General features: G+C 38.5%; 2 protein-coding genes, 1 long non-coding RNA gene and 1 pseudogene across 7 annotated transcripts; 3 read left to right on the top strand and 1 right to left on the bottom strand.

Moving 5' to 3' along the window:
• The first annotated feature begins 521 nt into the window (after positions 1-521).
• Positions 522-5,163, top strand: LOC121745602 (beta-adaptin-like protein A). The gene is made up of 11 exons (XM_042139565.1): positions 522-766; positions 1,200-1,716; positions 1,954-2,078; positions 2,161-2,359; positions 2,489-2,717; positions 2,829-2,995; positions 3,103-3,312; positions 3,590-3,700; positions 3,767-3,943; positions 4,060-4,503; positions 4,753-5,163. Exons 1-11 carry the CDS (start codon positions 714-716, stop codon positions 5,041-5,043), a joined length of 2,523 nt encoding a protein of 840 aa, XP_041995499.1. The 5' UTR covers positions 522-713; the 3' UTR covers positions 5,044-5,163.
• Positions 5,164-11,021: 5,858 nt separating this feature from the next.
• Positions 11,022-13,028, top strand: LOC121743079. The gene is made up of 2 exons (XR_006038204.1): positions 11,022-11,278; positions 11,811-13,028. It is a non-coding gene; the product is annotated as an uncharacterized LOC121743079 (long non-coding RNA).
• A 740-nt stretch (positions 13,029-13,768) lies between these two features.
• LOC121745591 (protein Mpv17-like) lies at positions 13,769-15,862 on the bottom strand. Of its 5 annotated transcripts, none has more exons than XM_042139548.1 (4): positions 15,623-15,754; positions 15,067-15,304; positions 14,690-14,781; positions 13,769-14,464 (listed from the first exon to the last, which is right to left on the bottom strand). In XM_042139548.1, the coding sequence occupies exons 2-4, from the start codon at positions 15,214-15,216 to the stop codon at positions 14,062-14,064; spliced, it is 645 nt and encodes a 214-aa protein (XP_041995482.1). In that variant the 5' UTR covers positions 15,217-15,304; positions 15,623-15,754; the 3' UTR covers positions 13,769-14,061. The 5 variants fall into 5 exon arrangements, with proteins under 5 accessions (XP_041995482.1, XP_041995484.1, XP_041995485.1 ...); XM_042139550.1 differs by having other exon boundaries at positions 14,902-15,289; positions 15,623-15,734; XM_042139551.1 differs by lacking the exon at positions 15,623-15,754 and adding an exon at positions 14,902-14,980 and having other exon boundaries at positions 15,067-15,125.
• A 1,190-nt stretch (positions 15,863-17,052) lies between these two features.
• Positions 17,053-21,569, top strand: LOC121744646 (annotated as a pseudogene).
• The last annotated feature ends 31 nt before the right edge of the window (positions 21,570-21,600 follow it).

Raw genomic sequence — 21,600 nt, 5'->3', positions numbered from 1 at the left:
ATACAAGAACGGTTATCTATTCGTGCAAGGACACGCGACTCTAGTGCCCACACCCAACTCCAACAGGATCTAATTGAGCACATTTGGGCAAATTTTGGCGGATGAAATTATTAAAATTGTGTACTTTTATTTTTTTAGGATTTTAATTGTGTGCTTTTTATTTTTTTAGGATTTTAATTGTGTGCTTTTTATTTTTTTAAAAGTTTAATTTTTTTTTTAATGTTGTGTGTTTTTTAATAAAGTGTGTTTATTTAAATTGAATTGAGTTGGAAATAAAAAAATGAAATTGAATGAATAGTAATTTAAGGAACGGTTAAGGAACGGAGGGTTGCAGGTTCCGTTCCTTAGTTAAGGAATGAAGTAAAAAAGTACAGTGGGGCCCTCAAATAGTGGTTTAAGGAACTGTATAGGAACAGCGTTGTGGATGGCCTAAGTTACGTAGATATCATGAATATCTAAATAATTAAGAAATTTATGATTATTGATCTTATAGAAATTAGAAGACATAGACTATATTCTTCCGACGGATTAAAATATTTTTGGAACACTCCGTCTATTGAAAAATAAATAAAAATACAAAGAAGACAGAGAGATCAAACTATCTTCTTCTGATTCAACAAGATCTAGTTTTTTCTACTCAAATCGCAGTGAGTCTTACCTAAATCTCAGAATAGGGCGAATTGCGACGTGAATTTGAAGAAATCAGAGTCATCATGGCACCTCCAGCTCAATCTCATCGATCCCCTTCTCCATCGCAGCCGTCCGGGTAATCTCCTGATTCCATAATTTATAGTGCTGAGAGTGTGAATTAGTGTCTTGATTATTGTTCCTGGGGAATGGTCTGAGTATTTATATGAAAAATGCTTCATTTTGATCCATTCGTTTTGAAAACGAAGAAGTGGAGTAAAAAACTAATTGATTCATGAGTTATTTTTTTTCTGACAATCGGTAAATTTTGAGATGTTTGATTGCTGTGTCATTTAATGAGAATAGGTCATGCTCACAGCTAGATTTAGCGCCAATTTTATAGAAGTCTTATGTGGCTCCTTTGTGTGTGTGTGTGTGTGTTTAGGGAGGGAATTGTGATTCTTGGGGAATTAATTTTTGCTGAATTGAAATGAAGAGTAAATAGTCTTTTGCTGGATTAAATTGAAGAGTAAATAGCAGTTTCTCTGATTCCTGTTATCTGTTTTTATCAGAAAGGGAGAGGTTTCGGATCTTAAAACGCAGCTACGGCAGTTGGCTGGTAGCCGAGCTCCTGGAACCGATGACACGAAGAGAGAGTTGTTCAAGAAGGTTATATCGTACATGACTATTGGGATCGATGTATCTTCAGTTTTTAGTGAAATGGTGATGTGCTCGGCTACCTCTGACATTGTGCTGAAAAAGATGTGTTATTTGTATGTTGGGAACTACGCAAAGCACAATCCGGATCTTGCGCTTTTGACTATTAACTTTCTTCAAAGAGATTGCAAGGATGAGGACCCCATGATTCGGGGGTTGGCTCTGAGGAGTTCGTGTTCACTTGGTGTGGCGAATTTGGTGGAGTACTTGGTGGGGCCATTGGGAAATGGGCTAAAAGACGGGAATAGCTACGTGAGGATGGTTGCAGCTGTCGGAGTGCTCAAGCTGTACCACCTATCGGCATCAACATGCTTGGATGCTGATTTTCCGCCTCTGTTGAAACAATTAATGCTCAAAGACAAAGATGCACAGGTTAGGCTATATGCACCCTTAATTCCATTACCTTGATCCTTAGTTATAGATGTTACCTTTAATCTTAAAATATCACATCTCATTATAAAGATTGTTGATTGTTGATTGCATGACATAACAAAATTTATAATTTCCACAAAAGTTGAGCTTGGCTCGGATGCTGGCTAGTACAAGTCATCGGACAGATGATTTCAGTATACCTGCCATCTACCTCTAATTTTGCACTTGTTTAAACAGGTTGTTGCAAACTGTTTAACTTCGCTGCAAGAGATCTGGAGTCTCGAAGCAAGCACATCCGAGGAAGCAGCAAGAGAGAGAGAAATGTTGCTTAGCAAGCCAGTTGTATATTACTTTTTAAATAGGTATCGAGTGTGCGAAGTTTTCTATCTTGAAATCTTATATCTATCTTGTAAAACGCCCTAACTTGGCTTCCTATGGATGCAGGATGAAAGAGTTCAGTGAATGGGCACAGTGTATTGTCTTAGAGTTGGTTTCTAAGTATGTCCCTGTGGATAGTGAAGAAATCTTTGATATAATGAATCTTCTTGAAGATAGACTTCTACATGCAAATGGTGCAGTCGTCTTGGCCACTATTAAGGTCTTTTTGCATATGACGCTGTCCATGACCGATGTTCACCAACAGGTACTTTATCGATATATATTATTATCCATAGCTTCATGAATATTGGTGAACATTAGCATGACTTTTAGTACCTCATGTGTAAAGTTTTATTAATATCGTCTGATACAAAACTGCTGATACATCCTGCAGGTCTATGAGCGAATTAAAGCTCCTCTGCTCACTTTGGTAAGCTCAGGAAGTCCCGAGCAATCGTATGCAGTCCTTAGCCACCTTCATTTACTTGTGATGCGTGCACCATACATTTTCTCTTCGGACTACAAGCACTTCTACTGCCAGTATAATGAGCCGTTTTATGTCAAAAAGTTAAAGCTTGATATGTTAACTGCTGTGGCAAATGAGAGCAATACGTATGAGATAGGTGAATTTCATTCTGTATGCATGCATAAGCCTTTGCTATGAAATTTAACATAGTCGGTTTTCCCTATATACTCTAGTCACTGCTCATCGCCAACCTTTGGTTCTATTCCAGTGACCGAACTTTGTGAATATGTTGCCAATGTTGATATTCCAATGGCAAGGGAATCAATTCGAGCTGTGGGTAAAATTGCTTTGCAACAATATGATGTGAATGCCATAGTTGACCGACTGCTCCAGTTCTTGGAAATGGAAAAGGAGCATGTGACTGCTGAGACTCTTGTAAGTATCTAGTTTCTTTTGTAGGCTCCAATCTTGAGATGTACCATATCCAATTCCTTGAATTACGTCACCAGGAGAAGCTTGTGGTAAACATGTTCTGTTTCTAGGTTCTTGTTAAAGACCTGCTTAGAAAATATCCGCAGTGGAGCCACGACTGCATAGCAGTTGTTGGGAATATCAGTAGTAAAAATGTTCAGGAACCAAAAGCCAAAGCTGCTCTCATTTGGATGCTCGGAGAATATGCTCAAGATATGCAAGATAGTCCTTATATTCTGGAGGGCCTTGTTGAGAACTGGGACGAGGAGAACTCTGCTGAGGTTACTGGAAATCACTTTCTTTCTGCTTTTGTCGTCATTTTTCGTTTAGTTCCTAAATATTGCATGCTTCAAACGATGCTTTTAGGTTCTTATTTCTATTATGAACTGTAATTACAGATGTCGTCCTGAAAATGAAATACTCCATAACTTATGCTTTTAAAAGGACAAAACTATGAAAAAATCTAAATGCAATCATAGATTAATTTACTTGGCTAATGGGTGAATTCATAGTTCTTAGCTTATGTTCTAGTAATTAACTTTTATATGATATACGCAGGTTCGTCTACATCTTCTTACAGCAGTAATGAAGTGCTTCTTGAGAAGAGCACCAGAGACTCAAAAGGCACTAGGGGATGCTCTAGCAGCTGGTGTTGCTGATTTTAATCAGGTTTAACTCAAGCTTACGATCCTTTTGTTGATGCTAGAATGTTTGCTAAATCCTTGTTAACCGCAGGATGTTCATGATCGAGCTCTATTGTACTATAGGCTTCTAAAGTATGATGTTTCTGTTGCTGAGCGCATTGTAAACCCTCCAAAACAAGCTGTTTCAGTCTTTGCAGATACACAAAGTAGTGAAATGAAAGATCGCATCTTCGATGAATTCAACAGTCTATCTGTTGTGTACCAAAAGGTATTTCTGGTTTGAGTGCCCAAATGCTTCTTACATTATCAATTCGTGTATATACGCATAGGCGTAGCATGTATCAAGCCAGTTCATATTAACTTATGAAGGGACATATTTTTCAGCCATCCTACATGTTCACTGACAAGGAACACAGAGGCCCATTTGCTTTCTCAGAGGAACTGGGTACTCTATCTATTGGCACTGAGCCCTCAGATGGTGCAGTTGCGGCTCAGAGAGTCGAGGCAAATGACAAGGACTTGTTATTGGGTACTTCTGAGAAGGAAGAGAGTCATGGTTATGGAAACAATGGTTCTGCATATAGTGCCCCTTCTTACGATGCCTCGACAACAGCTGGTGCTTCTCAGGGCCACTTTGACCTCGTGTCGATAGACCAACCATCTACATTACATCCACCTTCTGGCTTTGCTATTGACGATCTACTCGGTCTTGGAATGCCAGCCGCACCCAGTTCTGCTCCTCCTGCGTTGCTGCTTAACGCCAAAGCTGCCATAGACCCGAGTGCATTTCAGCAGAAATGGCGCCAACTACCAGTATCTTTATCCCAGGTTTATGAACTTCCATAGCTGCCTATTTACTACTCCATAAGCTTGTGATTAGGGTATAGAAGTTTGGTTGTGGGCTATTAACAGGTTTAAGTCAAAAAATTGACAGCCCGGGCACAAGTAATGCTCAACACGGACTTGAAACGAGCAATCCATGAGCATCCTTTCTTGTTACATTCCTTCAGAATATCCAATTGCAGTTTTTACTACTTGAGGATCTTAGACGACACCCTTTTGTTGTATTTCGTTCAGGAAACCTCTATAGATCCACAAGGAGTGGCGGGAATGACGAATCCTCAGGCCCTCCCTCAGCATATGCAAGGCCACTCCATCAACTGCATAGCATCAGGCGGCCAAGCCCCGAATTTCAAGTTCTTTTTCTTCGCGCAGAAGGCAGAGGGTTCGTTTGCTTATCTCGTGGAGTGTGTCATCAACTCATCATCGTGTAAAGTGCAACTAAAAATCAAAACCGATGACCAGGCGACATCACAGGCGTTCTCCGAGCTGTTCCAGTCTGCACTGTCTAAATTCGGTTCTGCTTAGACTTTACATTGACGGTTTTAGTTTCAATTTTGTCTGGAAATCGATGAACAGTGGAAAACGTCTTGTAAAATTTGACTTGTGGACAAAATGTTGTCTTATTGTCTGTTCTGCTTCCACTAATTTGCTATTGTACTGAATTAGTTTTTTTTTCAATCAACTAGGTAATTGAAATGAAATTAAATTGACGCAAATCTCATTACACAAATTACTAAAGAAGGCATCAAACTCAATACAAAATCACGTCTGCTTATAAATAGTAAACTCAGTAAAAAATCACGTGTGCTTATAAATAGTGCCTCAAGTAAAAAAAAAGTCAGTTTAAAACCGGATGTCTTCCGAGTTCTGGGGTCAGAGTGTAATTTGCGGAAGGTCTAGGGTGTTTTGTGGGAGATATTTCTGGCTCGGGGGTCAGTACGGAATTTAGGATGATCTGGGGGTTCAGAGCGGGATTTGAGGATCAATTTGGGGTCGGTTTGATATTTCCGAAAGTTTGTGGCATCAAATTGATTTTCGGCCCATTTGTTTCGAACCCTAGCCGCCTCCATCTCCAGAACCCTAGCCGCCTCCATCTCCGGAACCCTAGCCGTCGTTGGGTCCTCTCCAGTGGGGACCCGAGCCTTCGTCGTTCGGCCGTCGCCGGTGATGGTGTCTCTAAACCCTGTACCTTCAGACCAAGTCTTTGCCGTCGATGCAGAGACGACGACTGTCACTTCCGGTGTCGCCTTGCTTCTGTCGTTGATTCCTTCGTCTACCACTGTCGGGCTGAAGCCGCCCACCGAGGTATCGACATAGGTGGCTCGGTCTCCGATTGTCACGGCCGCCGCCGCTCTTCCGCCGCCACCGCCGTTGTTTCGGGCATTTCTCTGTTGCCGGGATTTCTTCATCTCCTCCCACCACTCGGGAAATCCGTGGAGATGAAAGCATGTTTCCTTTGTGTGCTTTTTGCCCCCACAGTGGCTGCAAAATAGCTTGCTCTTGTCTTTAGTATCTCACCGGTAGGGTCTCGTTGGTGGAGGTGGGTGTCCGGCGCTCTGGGTTGAGTGCACTCGGTTCCGGTCAAATGTGGTGAGACCGACGCCAATTCCAGAGTCCTTTGTTTCTAGATTCATCAGTCGTTCATTGACGGACTCCCGTCTGACCATTCCGTAAGCTTTCCTGGCTGTTGGAATCGGGTCCATGTTTAGGATCTCACATTTAATTGTGTATCGTATCGGTCGTCGAGGGCCCATAGAAACTGGTACAGTTGGTGGCGTTGGGTGTTCTGATTATACTTTTCGATTGAGGAAGGGGTGTCCATCGGGTTGAGATCTCTGCTGTCAATAGATATCCATAAGTCTTGGAACTTTTGCCATAAATTTTCTAACGACAAGTTCCCTTGTTTCATCCCGTATGCTTGTCTATGCAGATCCAAAATTTGGAATGGATCGGAACCGCTTCCATACGTGATGGCCAAGTTTTCCCACAAATCTTGAGTCGTCTCGTATTGAGATACCTCGTTTACGAGGTTGGCATCGATGCTGTTAATAATCCAATTAAAGCAGCAGTGGTCTCGCTGTATTCATCTTGTGTAGTTCGGGTCAGTCGGAGAGGGAAGGCTCGACACTCCAGAGATGTGAGAAATCAGGCCCTTCCCCCCGATGGCCCTCTGCATCAGTTTCGCCCATAGGGGATAGTTCTCCCCATTGAGCTTGGTTTGCACATGTACTTCGCCCAACGATTCTAGTTGGGGATCAGTTCTTGGTGGTTGTTTTGGAGAGTCTTGAGACATACTCAGTCTCATAAGTTCTGCAAATTGTTCAGCAGACAGAATTATGGACTGGTTTGTGATTTGGGAGTTTTTGGGTTCGGATTCTGACATCCTATTTGTTGGTTTCTTTTGCAGGGCTAAAAAAGGTCGAGAAAGGTATACGAGACTATGATAATATTGTTCTGAGTCTCACTTCCGAATCAACCTGCTCTGATACCATCTTAACGATGGTAATCGAGAGAGGCGATGCTCATTTAGGCGAAAGAAAGGTAGTAGATGTTTGAGAGTAGAAGATGCGTATATTGCTTGATGATTTGAAGATGTACATCCTTTACATTATATAGAGTAGGATCCTCCCTATCTATGGAAAAGCTATAAATGTAATTAATCTATTCTAGGACTTTATACAATTGAATCAATCCTAGCAATAAATTAATTATTCTCCACAATCTTCTCTCTTGGTGGGAATATCCCCTTTGATTTGTTTTGACAGAGAGCAGAGGCGCGAAGCCTCAATTCAAGAAAGAGGCGTGCCGGCCGGTCGAGAGCAGAGGCGCGAAGCCTCAATTCAAGAAAGAGGCGCGCGGGCCGGTCGACAGCAGAGGCGCGAAGCCTCAATTCAAGAAAGAGGCGTGCCGGCCGTTCGAGACCAAAGGCGGGCCGGTCGAGAGCAGAGGTGCGAAGCCTCAATTCAAGAAGGTCGAGCCTCGCCCCGTGATACAAGCCGGATGCAGAAGAGGTTAGGTGAGCCAAGTTCTTCGGCTCGTGGTAAGAGGATTAGGACCGGTTCCAGCAGAGATGAGTCACTCACAACTTCAGTTGCTGAAGAGGTAAAAAGAAGGGATGAGCTTCATGTTTATTGGGAGACTGTCCGGGGCTATACATTCGTTTACAACGGGCGGGCAAATGCGGATAAAATACAGAAGCTGGATCTGCGGGTTAAAAACCGGGTATTCGATTTCCTCCTACCGGAAGAAAAGGATAAGGCTTCCAGAAATGGCTTGGAAGTCACTGCGCTCGATGACAGCGGTAGAAAGTATGTCTTCAAAATCATGGTGAAAGGCCGAGACATAGTTTACATTTCTGGTGATTGGCAAGTTTTCTACAACAACTTACAAGGCCGAGAATGCATTTAGAGCGGTGTTTTTTGGAATGTGGGGAATGGCAAGAATCTGACAAATGGAAATCCATATTTGCAAAGAAGTTGTGGTCTTCATTGGGCCGTGGGATAAACACTTATTAGGAAATTGAAGAAGGTCTCCATGCTTCTGTTCTTCATTCAATTTTCGAAACTCCTTTATGAGATCTCGTCTTTGTTCCTTTACTTTGAAGGTTCACTTTTTGCTTACAGGAAATCGATTAATCATTTGGTGCGATCTAGTTGTTCCTATTTATTCGATTATATTGGACCGATTTTGTTTCAAAATTATCAAATTTTTACCCACAAAATTAGATCATCCGTACAGAGTGTTGTTAGCTTATTGTGATTTTTGATAATTGTTATAACTCTGAACTCATTTACTCATATCTGAAACTCTAGATATGCTCGATAGCTAGCGTAGCCTTATACGCTGGTTGGATGACTATGTAGACTTATCTAGGAACCTCTATCCGATTTCGATGAACCATGTAGATTTATCTAGGAACCTCTATCCGATTGGATGACTATGTCGCCACATTTCAATCGGTTATAACAATTAAAAGAAAATCACCTCTTAACGAGAAAATAATGATTTTTTTTTACCATTTGAAAATACTTTAAAACACAAGAGAAGCAGTATACGCGGATGCCTACAGTGGACAATTGTATTGTATTATTATAATGTTTGACTAGTTTTGTCGGTTGGGTTTGATACAACGTAGAGATCAAATTATGAATTAGATGGTCATGAATCATGGAATCTGTTTCGTTTCTTGTCTTTGCTTTATATTTATTTATACATATGTTTCTATAACACGGTTATTTCTGGATAATGTTCTTTTAGCTAGAGTGATTAGATAAAAATCTATTACTTAACAGTAAAACTGATCGAACCGATTATAAACAAAATATAAAATCTTAGTAAAATATAATAAATTATATATATAATTCAATGTGTATTATAAATAAAATATAATAAATGATAATGAAATTAAATACTTACTATAATAGGCATAGATTATTAGTACTACATTAGTATAATTTTATGGAGTATAAAATATTAAAGATACATGTAATATAATTATAAATATTGAACAGTATAATTAAATTTAGTGAATTATAAATATTTATTGGGTACTAATAAATATAATTAAGTATATTATAATGTAAAATATTACAAATAATTATATTACTACACCGACATTTGAACAATCCAACTATCCAATTGGCAATGTTTAGTAGTAATAAATAATCATTGCAGAAAATAATAAAAGCACTGCTAAAACAATAAAAGCTCCCCTTTTATAAATACAAAAAAATAAATAAAAATTCTACTTATTTTCCTCCCGACAAAAGAAATAATTTAGCTAATCTCGCCGGAATTTCCTGGCGTTGCTGCGATCACTGGATTTTATCCGGCGAGAGAGCGAGAATGTTGAGTGCAATGGTGCAAAGAGCTACAAGCAACATGCTGATATTGGGCGAGGAATATCGAGATATGCAACTCGGATCCCGCGTAATTAATTCTCTCCCAAGTTGCAAGTTTATTTTTAATTTACGAGAGCTTGCATTTCCTCTTTTTTACACTATGCTTTTTAGTTTGCATTTGATTTGATTTTTCTTATTTATGTAATTAACTGGTTAATGATAATTTTGATTGGAATGGTCAATGATAGTTTGGAATGTCGGTGAGCTGAAGAAGTGCTTTGATGTTGTGATCATGACGATCTAGTTGACAATTTTAGGATGTCTCTGACTTCAGCTGCAGTTTGACATATTGTTAACTGTTTATTAGCAGTGTAACATGTAGCCTTTGGCATGTGTTTGAATTTGTGAAATAATGGACTGCACATTTGGGCTTGCTAATTAAATCAGCTGGGCTGGTTTATTTGATGGCCCGTTTATATTAATTGATGGCCCAATTATTGAATGAACGGTCCGATGGCTGCCACGTGTGCCATCCCACGCGGATCATGGCGCTGAGCCGTTGGATTTAGGGTGTGTTTCTTTGGCTCATTATACACTCCCTGCGCCTCCTCGGTTACTCAGTCTGTTCATTCTTCACTCTCTCTTTCCTTGTGAGATCTCCAGCTTCTCTCTAAACTCTCTTCTCTCTCTCTGAAATGCCGTCCGATCTTCTTCTCTGGTGGCTCCTTTATCTGTTTTAGTGAGGATTGAGTGTCATCTCTCAACCTCTGTGTTGATCTGGAGATTTGTGTGAGATTCGAATAGTTGAGTTCGTTTCTGGTTCTTTCTGGAGAGATCTTCGGTTGATTTCATAGATCCGTGGGTTTTGAGTGTTCTTGAGTCTTGAGGCTGTGGTTCTGAGTCGTTGAACGCGTGGGGTGGCTTTCATGTTGTAGTAATCGGGAAACCCTAGTTCGGGGTCCGATTGTTTCACTGTGCTCCCTTGTGATTTGTTGGATATGATAGATGAGGTCCTTGGCCATGTGAAGACGTGTGTGAGACCTGAGCCATTCTCTGATCTTTGTGTTCCAATATTTCGTTTGTGGCTAGTTTCTGTTACCCAGATCCGAGAGGATCTGATTATCTGGTATTACTAACTTGTGTGCTAGTGTGTAGGTATTTCCAGAGGTGTAATCCGGTGCTACTGCGGTCGGTGTTAGATTCGGCAATAGATTATGGTTTTCTGCAACTCTTGTACTTGTACTTAGTTTGGTTCGGTGTAATACTTGACTTGTAACTGGCTTGTTCTTGCTGAGATTAGCCATCTCAGTGGTGATCAAAAACAAAAAGAGGTCCCGGTAATTAGTGAATCATAAGTGATCTGATCCCTACAGTGGTATCAGAGCCACGGGGGGATCACTTGGGCACGCCGGGTCGCAAAATGAATAAGGAGGTGGGCTCGTCAGAGTAAAGCTCGGCCTCCGGTATAGGCCCTGAGGTAAGACATGTAAGACGAGTATTCCTTAATAAAGGATATCCGCTTTGGTATATTGGCTGCGAACCCTAAAAATATTAGAAATCGGGCTAATCTGTCAAAGTTAGAAGGTTAGAACTGAAAAATTACAAATCGATTAGAAATCGAGCTAGTTGATTGGGGCTGACTCATTGGGCTGCACTAACCAAAAATCTAAATATTTAAGATTAGGATTGTAAGTGTGATAAACCCACAATTAAAATAGGATTGGTCCGAATTGGATGGACTTACCGATTGGCATTTGTACGTGAGAAAATAAAATTTAAAAAATAGGAAATCTGTAAATGTTTTAAGTTAAGATTTTCTCCTCCGACATAAATATAATCATTATCGATACTTTTCTATTTCGTCCGCCGCTCTCTTCTCTCCGTCTCACCCAAATCCAACTTTTCTCTTTTGATTGAAGGTAATCTCCTCCGTCTATTACCTTGTCTACGTACATTTATTTTTATACGTTTGGATCGAGTTCTTACGAAAATGAGTATGTATAATTATACACTTGAATATCTTATTTCTGATTTTGAATGGTTTGTTATTTGAATTAGATTTTTATTTTTGTTATATTGTGAAGTATTTGGGATCTATGGTTTTTAATGATATAATCCCAATATCTTTAGACGTTGTATTTGGGTCTTAGGGGTTCTATTTTTTTGAGGTTATGCTTTGTGATAATAATTCTATAATAAAATAAATTGGGTACTCTCTCCTAATCCTGACAGGAATCCCTAGCTTACTTCTTAAATCTCATAAATATGCTCTAGTATGCGACATCTGCTCAATAGAAGAGTCGAAATTTGATTTTTTTGGTGTGTAAATATCTATGACATCCTTATCTATCTAGTCGGAGGATTTGGTTGAAGTTAATAGTAATACAAGATTTTGTTAGTATTTGTATGTTTATATAGTAGAATATTATATTTTTTCATGTGATTCTGCAGGTCAAAAGTTAGAAAGTGATCTCTTAAAAATTAAATCCATCCAAAAATGAGGCAAGGTTTGTTCATATACCTTCCATCAGACAATATTCTATTGAGATTCTCTCCTCTTGAAAACATTGCAACTTGCAAACCATGGCTCAATTTGATTGAGAGTGACGCATTTCTCAAGTCACATCTTTCTATATCCACTCCCGCCCTAGTTGTCTCGATGCCGGCCGGCTACAGATTCAAATTGGTTCAATGTTTTCGAATTGGAAGACAAGCACAAGCATAAACATGATCCAATCACCAAGTTTGATTTCCCCCAAGCCTCAAGAATAGAGGGTTCAGCCAACGGATTGCTTCTTCTTAAAAATCCTTTTATTGATCATCTGTATATATGTAATCCGATCACCCGTGAATTTGTTGAGCTTCATTGGTGTCTTACTCACCCACTTCGGTTGGGAGATTGTTATGGATTTGGATTGAGCAAAATAAGCGGACAACATAAGATTGTCTATCTTAATCCTAGGTACAGCGGATGTCATATATACACTCTTGGAACTGGATCTTCATGGAGGCGCATTAAAGCCGCTGCCCCCTCGTTTCGTCGCAGCTTCAATTCAGCTGGTGTATTAGTTAACGGCAATCTACATTGGCCAGTTACAAACGATAATTGGTTTCCTTACATTTGCTGTTTTGATCTTGAGACAGAAAGTTTTAGCACCTTCTCTGCACCTGTTAGAAGTTTTTGCGGAATGTTGTATACTTTGGTGGGCTGTTTGTGTTTCAGTGATGATGTCCCACATTTCGTTGATAATATACTCTGGTTGTTGAAAGAATACGAACAAGTTGAGAAATGCTGGTGCAAGGTACATTGCATCGTCCGGCAAGGAGAATACATAAGGGTCTTGGTGGATGATATGATCTTTGGTCAAGATGAACTCACACGTCTTCAGCCTATCAATATTTACAGAAATGGTGACATGTTGCTGCTGTTTGATGAGAAGCTCTTTCAATACTATTCTAAAAAGAGGCGATCTATTAGAGAAATTGGTGTATTTGGTAAAATGGGTACTGATTGTTACTATATCAATTCCATTCTTCTCTCTCTAAGTTTCTTTCCCTTAAAAGAATTTTGGTATGAAGAATGTAATATCATTTTAGTTAACATTTTTATTCTTATCACATGACTTGTAAATTTACTTATGTAGATATTATTAATTGGTTGTTCAGCTATGATGATTGTTACTAAGTTTTCTTTCAGATATTTAGGTAGGAAGGATGAAGTCTCAATCTCATTTTAGTTTATAAATTTATTTTCTTTTTTATTATAGGGCTTGCAATTTACTTATGTTAGATTACTTTTATACATTTAGTTATTATTAATTCTGCTAGTCTACCTAAATTAATTACCAAAAATGACAATAAATTAGTGCAAATTGTATTTATAAAACTCGTTGAGTTATTGGTGGAGGTACTACTTGAAAATTTTGATTTTTTTACGATTAATTGCATACAAATTTATTACTGACTGCCCCGGCACAAGTAATACTCATCACGGATTTGAAACGAGCATTTCATGAACATCTTCTCTTTTACATTCCTTCAGAATATCCAATTGCAGTGTTTACTACTTGAGGATCTTAGACGGCGCCCTTTCGTTGTATTTCGTTAGCATCAGAAGGCAGAGGGTTCGTCTGCTTATCTCGTGGACTGTCATCAACTCATCGTCGTGTAAAGTGCAACTAATGATCAAAATCGATGGTCAGGCAACATCACAGGCATTCTCCGATTTGGTTCTGCTTAGGCTTTAAATCGACCGTTTAAGTTTCATTTCTGTCTTGTAAAATTTGATTTGTGTACAAAACTAATTTGCTATTGGACTGAGTTAGTTTTTATTTTTCTACCAACTTAGGAGATTGAAATGAAATTGAATTGAAGTAAATCCCTTTTTTTGGAAATAATGTAGCAGGAAATTGAAAGGAAAAAAAACATGAATTCATCTCAATACCAAATCTTTCTTTACCATGTTTAACAATTTATTATCAGGAAAAACGAAAAAAATTTAAAAGAAAAATGAAATAACAAGAATAGACAGGGAACTAAACTCTTCGTCATCGTCTTCATGTTGGAGGGGACAATTTTTTTTTATGAATGCCCACTTCAAATACACGAGCAGCCATTAAAAGGTGTTAATGCTCAATTTCCATCAACAAAAATGGTGCATACCAGAAAGCTCGAGGAGAAGCTGTATACAGGACGAAAGAAATCAGCCGCCTTGACCTTCTTTGAAAGAGAGCCTAGATTTCAACCATCGCTTCCAAGGGGCATCTTCTTGTTGCTCAATCCATGAAAGGAAGCAGCTATCCAGCAAACAGAACAGGTTGACGTAAAGAAGTTGGTTGCGAACAGGGACAAAGCGGAAGTTGACAACCTGTACAGCTGGCCATATGGCTCCCTCTAAAACCAAGGCTGGGAGAAAGTCTCTCTTGACATCTTCTTTAACCTGAGCAGTACTTTTACCGGAGGAAAAGCCCATGTAAGTGAAGAACACGAGCAGATCCAAGGGCCCAAAGATTATACCATCAGCTGCTACTTTTGAAGCTACAAAGCGGAAGGAATTCGGCTGTAGCTTTAGCCGCACCCTAATGATGCGGTCCAGCCCTTCATACCTGCACCGCAGATAAATGAAAACTGCTTCAGCCACGGGTTAATGATACTAGTTCAGTAGCCAATAAAAATTAGTATTCACTGCCTGTCCATTTCATTGGTCATATGGAAAATAGTATGCATCTCTCTAGTTGGAACTCGTATGCAATAGAAACAAATATGGCAACAGTTGTATGGCAATAGTTGTAAAATATACGTCACAATTTTCCTAGAACAGAAATAGGTACCAATAGTGGCCAACGGGACCAACAAATCCAAGACCAAACATAGTCGTGGTTGCTACTCGTCTCCAATTGATCTTTAACTCTTTATGTTCTTCCTGGAGAAGTGAGCAAGGATTATCAAACATTAAACAACAACCCGAATTTGCAAGACTGCTGCACCCATCGTATTTTAGAAGCAATAGGAAGAAAGAGCCCATTTATGAAGAGGCACTAACACGTAACATGATTGTCCACATTGTTAAGAGATAGAGGGGTGTTCCATCACAGTACAGATTCTTGCTAGCATCATAAATACTGAATCATCAATTGTCATGAGATACATAAGAAGACGAATTCATTCATATCCATTCATATCCATAAGAAGACGAATTCATTCTTACTAGCAAATGCATTTCACAATGCATGAATTCAAGCTTTAGCAGCAGTGCGCTCCCACCATCCGTTAGATTACACGTCGACAATAACATAAAGAGCATGATCGACAAATACCAGGTGATGAGGGAAAAAACCTCCAAACAGAGATACCCCATTGTTTCATTATCACAAATATGCTGCCAAACAATAGCATTCGTGTGCAAAATCGGTACCAAGTAGCCGAACAACCTACATCAACAGACACTATCGAAATTCTCTTCACTAGAATTGAACCAATCCATCACACAAATCCACATGCACATAAAAATTGAAAATACTACTAACAATTTATAATCAAAACAATCCGATTTCAAACCAAAATGATTAGCATGTTATTCTCACTGCAAGCAATACCTACAAGCATTAAATGCCCAAATTAAAAATCACAATACACCCATTACCATCGTATTCAATCAAATCCTCAAAATGCAGGCGAAATTCAAACAAAAACGCGCAATTAAAATCATCAAAACAAAACAAAAACGCATAAACGACGAAATAACAATAAGAATGACGACGCACATGCTTTTGCGGCATGGCGTTGGAGTGAGTGACTGCTTGAGCTGCAATATCGCCCAACCCCCAAATGAAGCCGGAGCTGATCACCTGGGTTTTAACTGGATGAATCGCTAAACAATTCTGGTACCATTTCCACAATCTAAGCATGCTTCTCCCGTTAATTCAATCAGCTGTTTTATTCACCAAACGATTTTGTTGAAGAAGGTGGGTAATCTTTCAGTTAGGAAAAAAGCTTACTTCCCCAAATCTTAGGTCAATTAATTTTGTATGATCGTACTACAAAAAAATAAAATAAATACGTATATTATTTAAGTACATTTATTTTTAAATGGCCAAAAGTTTAATGTAAACAAATACGATTCCCCTTTTAATAAATGCGACAAATATAGTACTATTATGTATATGTACACATATTATGTTATACTAGTATTAATTAAACTATACTAATTTTATCGAAGAAAATGAAAATGTTGTATTATGATATTTTAAAAGTGATAATATAAATAATCCAAAATATATACTTATTACGTTATTTTCAACATTTTTAAAATGTAATTTGATGTAAATCATAATATTTTATGTTTATTTATTTATGTAGTATTTGGTTTAAATTTTCTTTGTAATTTGGAAGTTGAGGTGACAACAGGACTATGACAAACTCGTAACAAGAAAGAGCATTTTTTTATGTGCGATGAGTATTTAAGCGGCTGAGTGAGATTGTAATCACATTTATGCAATTTGATGAAATAATCAGCACACCCTACTCGACTCGATGAACCATGTAGATTTATCTAGTAACCTCTATCGGATTGGAATCTGTTTTGTTTCTTGTCTTTGATTTATATTTATTTATACTTTTTATAGATATATTATTTCTGGATAATATGCTTTTAGCTAAGAAGATAGAATGATTAGACATTGTACATGGTAAGTAAATTGACAAACCTATTAGTTAACTATAAAACTGATCGAACCGATTATAAACAGATATAATGTTAGTAAAATATAATAAATTATAGATATAATTCAATGTGTATTATAATAAAATATAATAAATGATAATGAAAATAAATACTTACTATAATATGCATAGAATATTAGTACTACATTAGTATAATTTTATGGAGTATAAAATATTAAAGATACATGTACACTAAAATTTTAAATTTTAGTATGTTGTACAGTATAATTAAATTTAGTGAATTATAAATATTATAAATATTTATTAGGTGCAAATAAATATAATTTAAGTATAATATCCCGTCGTTTGACACCTTTAAACTTGAATGCTTTTTGTGCATTGAAATGTAATCTCTAATTACCATGAAATGCTGCATTCAATAGTAAATACTGTAAATAAATTAACATACTACGATTAATAATCATTTGCAGAAAATAATTATAGCGCTGCGAAAACAATAAAAGCTCCACTATTAGTATTACAAATAAAAAAAAACTTCTACTTATTTTCCTCCCGACAAAAGAAATAATTTAGCTAATCTCGCCGGAATTTCCTGACTGGTTCCGCCGGAGGCGTTGCGGCGGCTCTGGTTGCGATCACTGGATTTTATCCGGCGAGAGAGAGAGAAAATGGTGAATGCAATGGTCCAGAGAGCTACAAGCGACATGCTGATAGGTCCAGATTGGGCGAGGAATATCGAGATCTGCGATATATGCAACTCGGATCCCGCGTAATTAATTCTCTCTCAAGCTGCAAGTTTATTTTTAATTTACGAGCTCTTTTATTATGTTTGGTGATTGCTTGCATTTCCTCTTTTCTACACTGCCTTTTAGTTTGCATTTGATTTGATTTGATTTTTTTGATTTATGTAATTAACTAGTTAATGATAATTGTGATTGGAATGATCAATGATAGTTTGGAATTTCGGTGAGCTGAAGAAGTGCTTTGATGTTGCGATCATGACGATCTAGTTGATAATTTAGGATGTCCCTGACTTGAGCTGCAGTTTGAACATATTGTTAACTGTTTATTAGCAGTGTATAATGTAGCCGTTGGCATGTGTTTGAATTGATATCCACAATATTCAGCAGTTTATTTTGTATCAGATCGAAAAGGATAGATGATTAAGTGACAATATTTCCATTTAATGATAAGTTTATACTCAATCCGTTCATGAAAAAATAGGCTCATTTGTTGACGACACTTGTTTTAATGAGCTACCGGTAAAGGAGAGTGAAAGAGAAAAAATGGATACAATAGAGAACTAATTTTGGTAGATGGACCGAAATGAAATATTGAGGCTTATTTTCGTCGACAGAAGGAGCAAAATTTATGATGCCTTTAGTGGTTTGTGTATCACAAAGTGTGTAAGGGAAACTGAGGTACGAGGGAGTAATATATTGGAAGGAGGAACCTATGGGATGATTTATATCTCCATGTTAATCGAACTAATTAGCTTCTTTCATTCATACTGAATGTTAGAAATTCGTATCTGTATTCTGGTTGTTTATCTCGACAAAGCATAGCGCATACCTTCTGTGAGCTAATGGTCTCTCTTGTTTGTATCTGACAAGCAAAAGATGTTGTAAAAGGTATAAAGAATCGCATACGTAGCAGACGGCCCAAAGTCCAGCTCCTTGCCCTGACTGTAAGTGTGATATTTCGTGCATAAACATTTTGCTGGTCCTGTAGTGACAATAAACTTGATTCGAACAACTCACATTTCGATTTCTATTCAGCTTCCCTTTAATGAAATTTAGCAGTTCCCACTCTATGAAGTGAAGCGTTGAAAGAATGTCCACAACTAAAGACCTTCATAGGAAATGTAACCGATTTTCTGCACCTAATAAAATGTTAAATCAGGGTTTTGTTTTGTGTTCTAGCTATTGGAGACCATTGTGAAAAACTGTGGTGATATTGTCCACGTGCTTGTTGCTGAGAGGGAGTTGCCGCATGAGATGGTGAAAATTGCAAAGAAGAAGGCAGTCTAATCACAATTGTGGCACCAATTAGATCTTGTTTCCAAATATTTTCCTGAATTTCTAACAACACAAAGTTTATAGTTGCAGCCGGATATTCGTGTGAAAGAGAAGATATTAATATTGATAAATACTTGGCAAGATGCCTTTGGAGGACCAAGGGCTAGATATACCCAATACTTTGCAGCTTATCAGGAGTTGTTGGTTAGCATATACATTGTTTGCTAGTTTGCATTTTTTCATGTTCAACATATCTAGATGTCGCTTATTTCTGCTTCGTGCCCATTTTGTCAACGCCTTGGAGCAGCTTTCCCCCGAATTTCTGAGGCATCAAAACCTTTTTCAGCACCACCATCTTACCCACAAAATCTCGGTGATTCTGAGTCTAGATCGCCTCCAGCTGATTCATCCGTTGAATATGATTTTCCAACATTGAGGTGCATTTCTCTTAAGTTCTCCCTATGTTATGAATTGTACATATGGATAGTTAACTACGGAGATGGGTCATTTCAATGCTTTTCTTAATGTCGGAACATGGAACTATATCAGTCCTCAAATACATAAATATATCAGTTCACATCACAATACGCAACAGTTTTTTTACTCAATATCAGTTCGTTGATTTTCCTGACTCAGTATCAGGACCTAATATGTTTTGTGATGCATCTGAGAACTGGTATGATTTTCAGTTCTCAAAGTTATCTTTTCAAAAAAGTTCTCACTGGAACCAACCCCTTTTAACTTATCATTAAATACCTGGTAGCTTTATTTGATTTTTTTTAGAATTGAAACTGTATACATTTAACGGTAATAAATTTTGATTAACAATGCTTTACTAAGAATGAAATGATCCTTTTATAAATAGAGTTGATGATAGATCTTTCTGTATTAGCCCGACAGTAATGGAAAATGCACGTGGTGTTATGGATGTCCTTGCCGAGATGCTGAATGTTATAGGTCCTGATAACAAAGAGGTATTACGATTACAGAATGTTGAAGTTTCTATCCATTAGAGGCATAGCCTAAGTTAAATTTGGCATAGACTTTTCGGGATTAGCCGCTACCCAGACTATTTTAAAACTGTGTTTTCTTGGTGGCAGGAAGTAAAGCAAGATATCATTATTGATCTGTTGAAAAAGTGCATGGCGTATAAGCTTAAGAGTGGTACATCTTGTTAACTCAACGACGTAAGAGCTCGCCACCATCCTACGTTTCATGTGTATTTCTCTTCTCTTCAGTTTTTCTGTTACGTGGCCATTTCCATTTTTATGTGATGTAGGGATGAATCACTGTTATGTCAAGAACTGGCTCTGAACGAAGAGTTGCAACGTATTTTGGCTAGACACGAATCAATTTCTTCCGGCACTATCCCTGTTCTTCAATGCGAGAACAAAAAACCCGAACCTGATGCTCCCCTCATTGACACTGGTGATACACAATAAGAAAATGGGTAATTCCTGTTCATGAAATATACTGATATCAATATTTCTCAACTTTTTTATGCTTGAATTGGCTGTACAACATCACTCTCAGATCGACGTCTGAAACTAGTTTAGAGGGACCGTTGCTGCTCACGGCCGCTGGTCCTCCGGCAGCTAATGGACAACTGACAACCACAGCAAAAGTTGATCTTTTGAGCGGAGATGATTTCAACTCGCCGGCAGCCAACTCTCTGGCACTTGTTCCTTTGTCGGATCCTCAGCCGACGAGCCCAGCTGCATCCCAGCAGAATATTCTCGCTCTGGTTGATATGTATCCACCGAGTAACCTCCAATCCTCAAATTCCAATGGGCAAGTTTATTCTTCATTGCCTCATTTTCAGCAACAAAGTAATGGTCAATCTCCACAGTCATCTCTACTCCCTAACGGAATCGCTTCGCAACATGACCAGTTGACTTACTCGCAAGAACCTGCATTCCCGTGGAATGGTCAGACGAACCAGCAACCACTACCGGACTCACCAACTTATGGTACATTTTTTTTTCGATAACTGAAATTCCTTCCGTCGTTTGGAAGATCCCATCGTGTGAATCTAACGACAGGCCATGATCTAAACTTATTGATCGATGCAATCTTGTTTATCGGTAGGTTCTGAAAGTAGCAGTGCTTTTCCTCCTCCCCCATGGGAAGCCCAGCTGGACAACAGCATGTCAGCCATTAGCCAACCTCAAGAATCGCAAGTAGCAGCCAACGGCTTCCAGCCATCGCCAAGTGGGGCCTACATTCCACAACCCGAAACTAAGTCAAACATCCCAGAGGTGGTAGGACCATATATGTATCCAAGCCACTTCAGCAACCAGATGATGGGGGCTATGCAACAACCCATGGGCGCGTATCATCAACCAATGCAAGCCGACTAGATGGGGTATGCGTATCCCCAGCATATGCACGACAACCAAATGGCCGGCTATGGCTATGCCTACGGTTACAGCCAGGAGCAAATGCACAACACCCAGTGTCTTGAGTAGATTATGTCCAGCTTATCAATGAGGGACGCCGGTGCATCTTCTTCTTCTTACTCTGCATCGGTGCTATCGCACGTGCCATCTGGAAAGCCGACGAAACCGGAGGACAAGTTCTTCGGTGACCTGGTTGACATCACCAAATTCAAACCAGCCAAAGCAAGAGCAAGTTGAATTGGGAGTTGCTTCTTGTGCATTGCATCTCTTAATTCCATGTGCAATTTTTGTAATTTTGTTTGTTTGGACTGTATCATTGCATTCACAATTAGGTGTTTAGTAGTAGTATGTACACAATGCAATTTTGTTTGTTTGGACTGTATCATTGTATTCACAATTCAAACCGACTTAGATTGCCTATAAATAGGCATTAGGTGTTTAGTAGTAGTATGTACACAATTAATCAAGTTAAAATTGTGAGTGGGATAGAGAAAGAGCCGTAGCTCAAAGTGAGAAAGAGAGATAAAAGCTTTGAAGTGCTGAAGTACTCTTTGTTTGAGTGTATTTTGTAATCCCTTTTGTGAGAAGCATATTAATACTTATCCTCCATATTTCATCCTTGTTGAATGCTCCTATATTTTG

The sequence above is a fragment of the Salvia splendens genome, chromosome 8, assembly GCF_004379255.2.
Source record: "Salvia splendens isolate huo1 chromosome 8, SspV2, whole genome shotgun sequence".
Lineage (NCBI taxonomy): Eukaryota > Viridiplantae > Streptophyta > Magnoliopsida > Lamiales > Lamiaceae > Salvia > Salvia splendens.
Note: the sequence above shows the minus strand (reverse complement) of the source record. Positions and strands in the feature narration are given on the sequence as shown.